At 45.1% G+C, this 12,856-nt stretch overlaps 1 protein-coding gene across 3 annotated transcripts in view; it reads left to right on the top strand.

Moving 5' to 3' along the window:
* Positions 1 to 5,127: 5,127 nt before the first annotated feature.
* The window catches only part of LOC8037525 (probable DNA helicase MCM9), a 93,797-nt gene continuing 86,068 nt past the window's right edge, over positions 5,128 to 12,856 (top strand). For 2 of the 3 annotated variants that reach the window (XM_029977329.3, XM_029977328.3), the window contains exon 1: positions 5,128 to 5,313. In XM_029977329.3, the coding sequence (XP_029833189.3) occupies positions 5,223 to 5,313 (91 nt within the window). In that variant the 5' untranslated portion in view covers positions 5,128 to 5,222. The remainder of the gene's footprint in view (positions 5,314 to 12,856) is intronic. The other variant, XM_042292665.1, reaches the window with a different exon arrangement.

Here is a 12,856-nt window from a genome sequence, read left to right as displayed (position 1 = left end):
TCAAAGCATTGTCAGGCCCTCTTTCTGATTTTGCTTTCTGTGCGGAAAGGGAAAGGGGGGATCAAAATACATGTGTTAATAATAGGGTAGGTTGGATTTTGGGGGGAGGGGGGGGGCCTGAAGCCCCATAAGCACCCCCCTCTCCCCCTTTCCCTTGGTTATGCCTCTGATTGTAATGAAAGAGCACTAATTTTGATTCTAACATGAGCGGTTCGAGACCCCAAACTTCGTTTTTTAGACTCACAATATGGGTGTGTTTCTTACCTGCATTGTAATCATCAAACCTGAGAAGAAATCCTACTGATTCTTCAGTTTTAAACAAGACCCCAAGCTTGCATGACTGAGAAGGAACGCTTCTCCGTGCCTCTAGAAGATCCGAGCTTACTCTTACCCCGACTAAAAGCTAAGGAGGCCAGAATGACCTTGCCTAGTCAGTCTTGCCCTCTGCCCTAGGTCACTAACAAACATTCTAAGTCAAATGCTAGAGATGCCTATGCTCTGTTTCATACTTAGCGTGCAACTCTGTCACTGGCACGAGCGTGTGGCTTCATCTATGGTTTTGTTTGCACGAGAACGCGTGCAAATGATCAACGAGATCAAGCCCCACGCTCGCGCCAGTAGCTTTGACAGGGTTGCATACTAAGTATGACACAGAGTATAATGTAGCTAGATAAGAAGCCGAGCGCGGCTTTGTCGACTCGCACAAAAAAAATGTCACGCCGATGTCTCGTCGCTCACTGCTGCCTCCGTAGACTCTCATCCTTTCTTTCGTTTCTAGGCACAAGTTTGCCGATTAAATCTTTATTTTCTGTTTTACGCTTAATTGTTGACCCGTTTCTATCTGCGACCAATACATGCATGCTTTGCACCGACTTCACATTATCCATTGTGCACCACCACCACGGAAAAGAGAGGGGGCAGCTGCTTTTATATGAATTTTGAGTGACGGGTTAATCTTCTATAATCGTCTAAAGGGACTTGTTAACACAGAGGTGCGCTGTTCCCCCCAGTGCATCGTCTAGAGGGATAATATCGACGTCTGGGACACACAAAAGAGAGTCCTGGTGAGAGGGGAAATCCTTCTTCCCCTCTTCTCTTATGATGGCCGGAGAGCTGACTGGATGACATCAGGTGCAAAGCATGTATACATTACGGATAGTTTGTTTGATCACACCGATGTGCACTGAAGCGACTGTACGGTCAGAAATCCTTAACACATCTTAAACGAAGTAGAGGGGCTTAGAGCAATAAACTGGTATCCCTTTCACCAGGCAAAAGTGACCCCCGCCTGGCTGCTGCCATGTAGTACAATTTTGACCACTAGAGATGTGACCGCACCAAATCCTGAGGCTTTTATGCAAAACAACCCAGGTTTGTATTGCGATCTCGCAAAAACAATATGATAAACTATTTTTTCAAAGCTGTTAGCCCCAGAGATCAGTGTCTTGCTCCGATGAAAACCCAAAATACAGCACCGTGGTTGACGGCATCTAGCGGAGGCATTGCGAAGCTACCAGAGTTTTTGTCGTAAAAGCTCTATTTTGGACTTAAACAAAAGATAACTTATCTCGTCGAAACTTTTATTAAAATCAATGAGCAATTATTTGTGCATGGTACTTCGTTAAAATCGAGACATAAAACTATAAGGTCACGTGTCTGATGGTCAAAAATGTGCAACATTGCAGCAGCCGATTGGGGGTCACTTTCAGCTGCCCGTTTATCGCTCTAAGCCCCTCTACCTCGTTGAAACATGCCCTGGGCTGCACTTCGACCTTGCAACACCTCATGTCGTCGTCGTACGTGATTCGGATTCACAATTATTTTCTCCTCAAAAATAGGCAACTGTCAATGCGGTTTGGCACTATACATTGCACCATCTAGCGACTGCAGAATAAAACACTGGGTAGGCCAGGACGGCCTGGGTCGCGGGGACTGCAGCCAGGTGCATTTAGAATCCACGTGTGAATGTGGCATTTCGGAACAGCGTGAGCCTTTTTGGGAACCGTTTTTCGTAAAAGTAAGTCCCAGCTTCATGTTTCTATGACCTCACCGGATACCTGTGACGCCTCGCCTACTCGTTCCCCCCCAAAATAGACATCGCTACTCCTGCATGAAAGACTGCCACAGTCGCGAAGGTGACTCGAGCATCAAACTATTGCTTCCCTTCGAGATCTTGGGAAGCGACACGGCGAAAGAAGTCGATTACTCAGGGGTGGAACTCATGAAATGTACTTGGGAGCAGCCACGGGAGCAGCTGAAACAGCTGTTTTTGAGCAGGTTGGGAGCAGCTAAAACGATGTTCTGGAGCAGGCTAGGAGCAGCTCAGATCAGTTTTGATTGCACTTCAGCTCGTGTTTTAGACAAGCACGGGAGCAATTTCAGTTGTGCTTAGCAGCACAAAAGAACAACACAGATGGTGGTTAGGGACCTATGTAGGTGGGATGGGATAACAGTGTAACAGATGCGAAAACTTGAAACTTTGTGAGCCTTAATGAGAACCAAAAAGCAAGTACCATATGTTTCTGCAGATAGTGTCCTTGATATTTTCTGAGTGGCTTTCAGCTGCTCAAAATGCAAACCAGCACTGCTTATGGCACAACTCGCACCTGTTCGAGATGGTAATTATATGTGCGAACCACGTGACGTGCGTGAGAAACGGACGTGCAGTTGCGCGGAGGAACAGGGCAACAAATTCCGAGTTTATACTATTGTATAACTCAATATTGAAGCAGCAGACTACGATTAACGGAGTTATCGTGTTCTTAGCGATAAGCAGGAGCAAGGTTTGTCAAGCAAGATCTATCGCTCGCGTGAGAGCTGCTGGCCGGCAAGGTTTCGGATCGGACTGCGTTTCAGTTCTATCAAATCACGATTTATCTTGCATGAATGCGGTTCCAACTTCTAACGAAGAAGTACTAAAAGGAATCGTTTGCTAATGTGTTTTCAACTGGCTGACGTCCGGAACCCGGGCCGCAGAGCCTTAGGTAATCTGACGCTTAAAGGGGTGGTGCAACGATTTTCGGACTTCGGTCAAAGATTTCTGGAAGTTGCCCCCTGACACTTCTGAAGTAAAGAACAGAAAACCGATTTCGCCTGCGTGTCCTAGTTGTTGCGTAAAAAAAAGATAAATATTGGCATTTCGGGCACCCCTCAACTCACTCCCAGCCTTCAGGGTCACACCTGGTTGCACTCCCAGTGACGTCATTCGGAGTGTTGTGTAGCTTCCCGTGTGCTATCTCGGAGGACGCTTCCCCTCCCTCTCTCTGCGTGCATTAGCGGGCGCTATGCTGCAGCTTAGAGCCGAGCGAGGTCACGTAATCTTTCCGCCGTAGTTCCTTCGGCTGCCACTTGGGGCTGCAGGTGGAGGAAAAAGCTCGACTTTTGCTTTGCGATTATGCAGCGGAATCGCGACATTTTTAATAAAGGAATTGTTTTCTCTATCCTCTGGGACACGATAAGCAACGTAAAAATGACGAGATGAAAATTCTTGTAATCATAAAATCGTTGCACCGCCCCTTTAACGGCTCTACCTCTTCTCGGCCAACTTGCTTAGCCGCTTATGGTTGAAGAACAACAATCCAGTCGCAGGTGGTGTAGCACTTGGAATTGGAACCCCGAGTTTTTTCGCGCGCTTCCGACTCGGGAATTGGGATACAAAGGAAGAATAAACAGAACAAAGGATTGCAAGGCCGACCAAGCTAAACGCGCTCATTGTTGCCAATCGAGTCGATAAAAACCGAAACCAAGACAAAATGAAAACAAAATTGGGCGCACGTTCAGCGATTTGGAGCACAATGGCGCGATGTATTGGCTGTGGCGCAGTTTCCGCAAAATGGCGCAGGATGGCGCAGATAAATGCGTCTGGCGCAAAATGGTGCAAATGGCGCAGCCGTTCCACCCCTGATTACTGCAATGTGACGCACCAAGTGAATTTTACATTAATTGTTGGAGTAAACGAAAATAGATGTGCAGGCTTGGGAAGTGTTCTGACGAACTCGTTTTGCAGTCTACTCGGCAAAATAACATATTTATACAAGTTGTTTTACGAGTCACTTAGGCAGCCCATAGGGAGATACGGTATGAGCAATGGGGCCGATTGTTGCTTCGCTGTGACGTGGAGATTCAGGCAATCAGGCCTTTAAGCGAAAGGCCTGTCGGCCTGTTTTGGCACTCGTAGTTGTACGCACCTCCATTAGCAGGCCATCTTTTCAACTCAAAAGCGGCGCGTGTTCCGCAGGCGGCGAGAACTCGGGAAGAGGCAATCACATCCTACGCTTTATCGTGATGCAAAGCAGACAACAAAAGTACCCCGAAAAAAGCAGTAAAATAACCCGATAAATCATTTTTTAATTGACTATGTATCCATCAATGTATTTTATTAAAGGATGATAAGATCATGCATTGGCAACTGACACCGAAAAAGCTTGCGCCGCTTTTGAGTCGAAAATATTGTCTGCTACCTGCTGCCGGCTCTCAACGCTGTGTGCTCGCTCGTTGGCGGTAGAGCACTATATAGCTCCTTCGGAGCAGAGTAGCGCAATCTAGAACGCCGCCTCTCGGCGACTAGCAGCGAACGCCCGGAGGTTCCAACTGCGGTCAGAAATGCATGGAGAACGTGAGAAAATTGTTGTTTCTCCACTATTGTAGGAATGTACGGAATCGCAATCATTTTTGACATAATAATGGAACACTTCAGAATAATTTGCGCTAAGTTTTGTGCCCCGCAAGGACCTGACTTTTTTAAAAAAATTACTTGAGCGGCATCATGCAGCAGACGACATGGCGACGTCACACCATTCACGTGACCCGCTCCGGCCAACCCGAAAAGCCCATCTCCGCTGCGAGCAAAAATCGTCTGCTTCAAACGCCATTGCCTTGGAAATTGCCTTCTCAAAATTTGCACACGCATCCGATATTGTTAAAACTTTGATAAAGTGTTTAGTGCTTTGCTAACTTCACGACAGACTAGTTTTGAAAAATGTGAACTCGCCGTTCATTTTTTAATCAGCCGTGTTGTGTCGATCTCCATGTATTCTCCCATAGGGCGGGCCGCCTCCTGGAACCCTGAGTACCACGTGACTCGCGCCGAGCCGCTCTGTCGGCCATGTTGTCGGAAAAACACGGGGTTCAAAGGATTGCGTTACTCTGCTCCGTAGGAGCTATATAGTGCTCTAGTTGGCGGCAGTTGGCATCGCGACCGCTTACGCAATCTCTTGTATCCCATGCCAAACAGTGCCCTATTGTTTGAAGACTGGTGGCTTCACTGCGTTTCCATAGCAGTTAAGCCTTTTTCTCGTTTTACTTTTTCCACAGGTAAGTAGACCTTTTTATCCTCCATCGCATGGGCGCTGCCATCTTGGAATCGCGTGACACGGCCGCCATTAGGTTGCTTCAACTTGTTACTCCGCTCTCCCTTCCGCGCCTTGGCAAATGCGTTGTATTAGTGTTTTTCGTCGCGTTTCACCGCGCTTGCTTGCCTGACCTTGTAAGAAATAGTCAGACACTTACGTCTACTACCTAATTGCATTCTACCATAATACGCCCAACTTCTGCTGTTAACTTTGTGGCACGATTTGCCTATTTGCACCGTTCGCGTACCGAATGTGTGTGAGATGAGGCAGAGGAATCAGCGTTAGCACTGAGCCACATTGGTTATGTATAGATGACTAAGATATCACGATGGTTCAAAGGTCAATTCATTATGACAACTGAGGTTTGTTCTAATAGTGGCGGAACGTTCACAATAACAAGTGCTTATGTTTATATCCCGCATTTAGGATTGAATGGTGTCAACAATAGTCAACGTAAGCAGACTATTTGTGTTTACAGAAAGTATAGTCTTTTGTATCCATAACAGATCAAAAACGGTTTCTGTTGATTACGTGAGGAAACTCGTGGTGGAGATAGGCAACGAACGTTTAACTTGTATTTTATCTGATGCTAGAAATAATGGTACGTCAACATTAGAGCCACTAAATGAGCTACGCTTAGAGTATCGGCACTCCGGTCCCCGACATTGTTGTGGGCGCCGCCATTTTGGCTCGTGTGCAGAGCAGCTAGACGCAACTGCCGATCGTCATAATTCAAAGGTGCGACTTCCTCAGCATTAGATTTTAATATTGCTTTGCACTGTCGCGAACTGTTTAAACATTTCTGGAGGGCAGAAAAGCGTTTCCTGTGCTTTCAGACAAAGCTTCATAACTGGCAACAATTTAAGACACAATATGGCCAAGTGTCGTTACTTTGAAGCGTAGCTTATTTAGTGGCACTAGTCATCATCAAGTGATTTGTTTGTTCATAATATCACACCTATAGATGCATTTGTACGAGGTCGGTTTACTTACGAAGTTTAAGAAATTGTATACCGTACTAGGTTCCATTTTGGCAGTCCTTCATGTAATTTATTGATTTTCTTTTGATAACCAGTTCAATCCATTTAATTTATTTTGACACAAAGATTGAGACTTCCCGCATAAGACAAAACACGGTTTCGCTTCAACGCAAGCACAATATTGCCGACGCTCTTTTTTTTTTTTTTTTTTGTGTCCGCACAAGTTTTGCATACGCTGTTTTAACTCTTGCCAGTATCTGGAGTCCACACTATTTGACGCCGAAAAAAAGCCATCTGCATAAAAATCACCCGAGTCCAGGGTTGTGGATGGAGAAGAGGTTTACTTTTTGTGGCTGGCGACGCCGAAATTTACAAAGCGAATTTATTCAAACAAATACAGATTTGTTTACAGAGGTCCACGAAGTGGTGCCAAGCGCTAGACTTCAGCCAAACTTTCCAAGGTACTTCTCCTGCGCGCTTTAGTTTTATTTGGCCAATTTTACGGAAGACAAATGTGCAGACATTTGATGCAGCTGTCACTTTTAGGGAATTAAAACAAATGCCAGACCTAATTTGACAGGCCTGCCACTCATATCATATCTCGAGTAAGTAAATGTCCACACAAAAATAATTTAATTCTTAAGACCAATATTGTGAAACTCTGCTTGGGAGTACTTTAGCAGGGTTGATAATTTAAGAAATTTTCTACTCGGTCTATGTTGCACTGTCAAAATATTGCTCAAGCATTTAATTAAAAAAAAAAAGGCCGAAACGATACTACTTGTTTATATAAATTATCTGCGTCATTATACGAGACTTTTTAGAGCGCAGCTCTTAGGCGCCCGTTTCCGGCTTGAGCGGCGTCGGCGTATTGCGCGGTGCATTATGGGTAAATTTTCCCGAAGGAACCCGAGGTCCTCCCGAAGGACCTCAGGTTCCTTCGGGAGAACCTCGGGTTCCTCCGGGAGGACCTCAAAGGTTTGTGTGAGGTTCCTCCGGGAGGACCTCACACAAACCAATTACAGCGAGTAGTAAACCCGCGAGTTCATCTGTTGCGCCCGATTTCTTCACATTCGCGTGCTAGTCCCGTCATTAGTTTATATTTTTGTAAACTAGTGTCATCGGGTACGGCCGTAGACGATGGTAATTTTCTCTGTATATCAGTCTGGCGTTTCGCAACCAACCATAATCAGCTACATCAAAGGAGTTCGTAAAAAGGCACACAATTTAGACTAACAACACATCGTAGTCCTCAAAAAGGTTCAATACCACTGTTTCATTGGTTACGTGCTACAAGGGAAACAATTGTATCATAAACCTAAGCAAAAACCAAATAAAACAGCAACACAGCCACGTGTACGTTGAAACCGAAACCAACTAAATTGAAGCAATCTAATGCCGCCTCCGCTCAATTCCGAAAATTTCGGGATAATGAGTGATTTCGAATTAAAAAGCCCTAGTAAAAGACACTACGTCGTTTGCTTCGCGAAAAATGGGATATATATTTTTATATTTAATTTTAAACACGAGCGGAAATCGAAACCGAAACTTCGGCTCCGTCCGGCAACATTGGCCTCGGGCCGCCATGTGCGTGGCCATCACGTGGTACGAGATGTCACGTGATCCTCGGCCCAACGACGGGCGGGATGGGAGCGGGCGGGCGTGCGGCAGGCGCGAGTGTCGTCTGCACCGCACTCTTCGCTACTTTTTGGTGTCTACGGCATTCGACGACGTCTGCACAACTGCGGCATAAGTCTGCGACTCTGCGCACGTGGCGTCCATAGTGTGGACAAAACTCCGAGAGGCAATAATCACAAACGGTGAGACGACGACGGTGGTTGTGACGCGGAAGACGGCGGTAACGGCGGGACCACGGAGGGCGGTTGGTCTGCTCCCAAGAAGCGCGCTGCGCAGGCGCGTACGCCAATCACGTGAACATCGCTGAGCGCCGAGAGGCTACGTTGTTGACGTCATGCGCTACGCTCGCCCAGAGAAGTGAAAACAAGCAAAAGAGGGCCATGTAGATGGCGTTTAGCTCAATGTTGGCTCCGCCCATGCCGTAGCCTTGACTGCGCCGTTGGTTGCGCCTGAATTCGCCCGCTGGAGTCAGCCGATTTCGGCAACTTGGCGAGTTGCAAAGTTTGCCGGACCGTTTAAGAAACATTTAGACAGAACTGCGTCGTAATATTTGACGTGTGGTCTTCCTAGGCAATACTGAAGAGGACTGCATTGCTTTTTCAAAACCAAAAATGAAGCGGAGTTGCCCTTTAAGGAGATTTTGACAGCCTGACAACCAGAGCAGCGTAGTCTGACAACCAGGGGATGACTACTTCCGTCCGCCATATTGTGGCTCTGACTCATAGGAACTCTACGCGATTTCTCAGGAATGAACAAGACAAAGAAGTAACGCCATATTGTGTTATCGCGAAATCCGCTTGTTCTAGAGGCCAACAAGCTCCGCCCATTGGCCAAACTCTCTCAGTATAAACGGCTCTGGCCGCCCAGGCCGCCCGAGTATGCCAATGCCCTCTATCCACCGGCCAGGCAACTACTGAGATGAAAAGGTCTATAGAAGAAATGCACCATCTGTTGGCAACACTGTACAAAATCGTAGTGTAATATAGGTTAAGAAATTGATTTCGTGGTCAATTTAAAGAGCCTAGCCGCTATTTGAGACATCCTGTAGACAGGACGACATCTCAATGGACCGTAAGGAAAGGGGACCAATCAGGGGGGTAAAGGTGGGTGAGGAGAAGTGGAAAATCCCGTGCGCCGACACTTGGTGTCCCGAGTGAAAGACCGCGAAAGAGAGCGACAGAACACCAGAGAAAGAAACGTTGAACGACAGTCGCAGTGGTAAACGCGAAGACTGAAAACTCTCAGCAATATAAACAGTGATAATTTAACGTTCTAAACTAAATTCTGAGATATTCTAACGCTTATAAAAAGCAGTATAGTCATTACGCTGCATTAACTTCGCTTCTGTCGAAATCACGGAAATCTGGTGGTTGCGCGGTTTCGCATTCCTCACCCGCGCACCACTGGCGAAGCCGGTATCTGGTTTAGTTTAGCGTTGACGCGAGGCCGTACATCTGCGCGCTATGCAAAAAGAAAGCTTCGAAAGGAACGCGAGTATCTTTTCATTGGCAAGTTTGTGGAATTGTTGCAGTTCATGAAACTGCTCTGATAATATAGTTATAATCGTGAAATCGAAGGCAGTTGGTAACCGTGTGTGGGACCCCGAGGGTCTGCCTGCGTGCTCTGGCAGAATACATAGGAAAATGGTGGACCTTTTCCTCTAGAGTTAGTATGTATGTATGGGACCAACCGACCATAAGAAAAGATGTCGTCCTGTCGATGGATGGATGGATGGATGAATACGGCTGAGCCCTTTGGATCGGGCGGTAGCTTACGCCACCTAGCCATTTTGTTTTACCATTTAAGCTTAGAATATTTAAATGTGAAATCTATATTCACTCCGCAGTGCAAAGAAAGTGAGGCTATGAAACCCCCTTGCCATCAGTGGATAAGAAAATACCTAGTTTTCTCTCGATTTCTGCCACCATTCACTTAATCTTTGCTTGGTAATCTCTACAGTCTTGAAATCCACTCTCCCTTCGCTGTCTCTAAAACCCAATGACTTTATTAAATCTATGTTGTCTTCGGTAGGCATAAGGTGAAGCCCTTTACAGTAGAGTATCAAGTGCTCAGCCGTCTCGTCCTCCTCTCCACAAGCCGTGCACACTGTATCAATTTCCTGGTACTTCACTCTGTATGTTCTGGTTCGCAGAACACCCGTTCTTGCCTCAAACAGCAATAGCTTCCCCTAGAATTGTCATAAATGCTTTCTTTGGCAATAACTCTTTTGTTTAATCTATAGCTTTCCAGAGCCGTCTTTGTCTGCATTCCCTCTAGCCACCAATCTCTTTCTGTGGCCTTAACTTTCTTCTTAACTGAGACTTGCTCTTCCGTAAAAAACTTTCCTCTTAATTTTCTAGTGCGCTGTCTCCACTTTGTGTCTACACTCCTCATGTATAAATAGCTGAAAACCGTTCGTGCCCATTGCTCCCCGTCCATTTGCCTCAACCTATCCTCAAATTCTACCTTGCTCACCGCTTCCCTGCTCTCAAACGATGCCCATCCCATGTCTCCTTGTACTCCCTGGTTTGGCGTTTTGCAATGTGCCCCCAAAGCCAGTCTACCTACTCCGCGCTGTTTTATTTCTAGTCTCGCATGCACTTCGGATTTCATGCATAGCACTGCGTTTCCAAAAGTCAAGCCAGGCACCATGACCCCTTTCCAAATCTCTCTCACCACCTCATACCTGTTGTAATTCCAAAGTGCTCTATTTTTCATTACAGCTGCATTTCTGTTGCCCTTACCTATTATATACTTTTCATGGTCTCTGAGATATTCTGCACCATCACATATCCATACTCCTAGATACTTGTATTTACTAGCTCTCTCAACTGTAATATTCTGTATCTTCAGCCTCTCAACTTCACCCTCGTTAAAAATCATGACTGCCGATTTTTCGCTACTGAATTCTAAACCTAATTCCTCTCCTTCCCTACCACAGATGCTCATTAATTCCTGCAACTCTGTCCTGTTGTTAGCCATTAGTACAATATCATCCGCATACATCAATCCCGGTAAGGATTGCTGAATTTTTTGGCCTAGCTTACTGTAAGAAAGGTTGAACCCAAGCCCACTCTTCTCTAGTCTATCCTCCAATCCTCTCAGATACAACATAAACAGCAAAGGCGATAACGGGCACCCCTGCCTAAGGCCTCGTCTTATCTCTATTTTCCCTGTCGCCTTTCCTTCCCATGTTATAATCACCTTGTTATCTTTGTAAATGTTCCTTAATAGTGCTGTTAGTCCTTCATCTAGGTTTAAGTTCTCCATTATGTCCCACAGGTTTCTTTGGTTCACATTGTCATAGGCACCCTTGATATCCAGAAATGCCAGCCAGAGCTGTCTGTTTTCTTTTTGCGCTATTTCTATACACTGTGTTAGAGAAAATAAATTGTCCTCCAACCTTCTTTGTTTTCGAAACCCGTTCTGTAATTCGCCCAGTATGCTCTCGCAATCTACCCATTCCTCCAGTCTGTTCTTTATAATCTGCATTACCAACCTGTAAATAACCGGTGTCACGGTTATAGGACGATAATTCCTAATATCAGACTTATCTCCCTTTCCCTTATATATCATACTCATCCTACTAAGCCTCCATTCATCTGGAATATTTCCTTTTGTTATCGTGGTACTCAAACTGAAAAGAAAAAAAAAAGGGGGGGGGGGGGGGAGGCACGCATGTGGTCACGTGATCTATGTTGTCACGTGACTGCGCTCTTACGACGTGCAAAAGAAGCGTTCCGTCAAAAATCGCTGTTCTGGTTAGGGATGCCGCAAACTTTTTTCGAATCGAAGTTTTGATGATCGAATCAAGCGGTTCGAAAGGTTCGAAAGATTTCGATTTTTCGAATTTTCTATATTGTAAAATTCGACGGAAGTCGAATTTTCGAACTTGTTAAGCTAAGAAGTTCGACGCTTTTCGAACCGTCGAACTTATTACGCTAAAAACTTCGATCTTTTTCGAACTTTCGAACTTATTGCGCTGCAAGGTTCGATGCTTGTCGAACTTTCGAACTTGACTGACCAAAAAATTCGATGAATTTCGAACTTTCGAACTTATTTATCAAGAGAATTCGAAAAGTTTCGAACTTTCGAATTCTGAAAAGTCAGAAGTTCGACGAACTTCGAACTTTTAGGGTAAAAGTTCGACGTTCGTCGAACTTCGAAAGACCGGCGGACGGTTTCATTTGATTTCAGGTAGTGGTGTACATTCGTATTTTTTTTTCTCGAACTTTTACACGCGGTGCTGCGTTCCTTACGAAAGACAATGTCGTTTATTTCAATGTTCTGGCATGCTTAGGTTTAAAGAAATAAATCCCCGAAGAGGCGAGGAAGGACGACGGGTTTTTGACGATTATTGTTTGTGCCAGATTTGAAGCACGCTGCAGCCGGAGCTATTTATGGTAGATATGTTATACTTTTTTAAGAATGATCTATGTATAGCCTAGGTAAGTGCCGTCTTAAGATGTGATTATTGTTATTCAACGTGAGTTTCGAAGAAATGTCCAAACATGTATCTGCATGCAATTATGACCTAAACTTGATATTTATTTTCGTCTAAGTTGTTTGAGGTACCGCATTTAAATTAACAGCACAGACAGTACATATCATTGCCATCTGCAGAATACAAAATAATATATTCATTGTTTTTTCACGTTAAGGAATAAATTAACTCATGGAAGAAGATTTCTAATAGAGTTCAAGTTCAGCACGTCATTAAAAGAAAACTTTTTTTTTTGCTTCACGTTCCTGGGACGTGTTTCTTTTAGCCTGTACACATTTTGGTAAAAGAAACTTGTTTCGAAGTTCTGAACCTCTGAATATGCAAGAATAGAACACTTCCGACGAATTCTTGATAGTTTTTTTTTTCCTGGTTTTTATTCCCGC

This window comes from Ixodes scapularis, unplaced genomic scaffold (genome assembly GCF_016920785.2).
Source record: "Ixodes scapularis isolate PalLabHiFi unplaced genomic scaffold, ASM1692078v2 PGA_scaffold3__209_contigs__length_174095766, whole genome shotgun sequence".
Classification (NCBI taxonomy): Eukaryota; Metazoa; Arthropoda; class Arachnida; order Ixodida; family Ixodidae; genus Ixodes; species Ixodes scapularis.
Note: the sequence above shows the minus strand (reverse complement) of the source record. Positions and strands in the feature narration are given on the sequence as shown.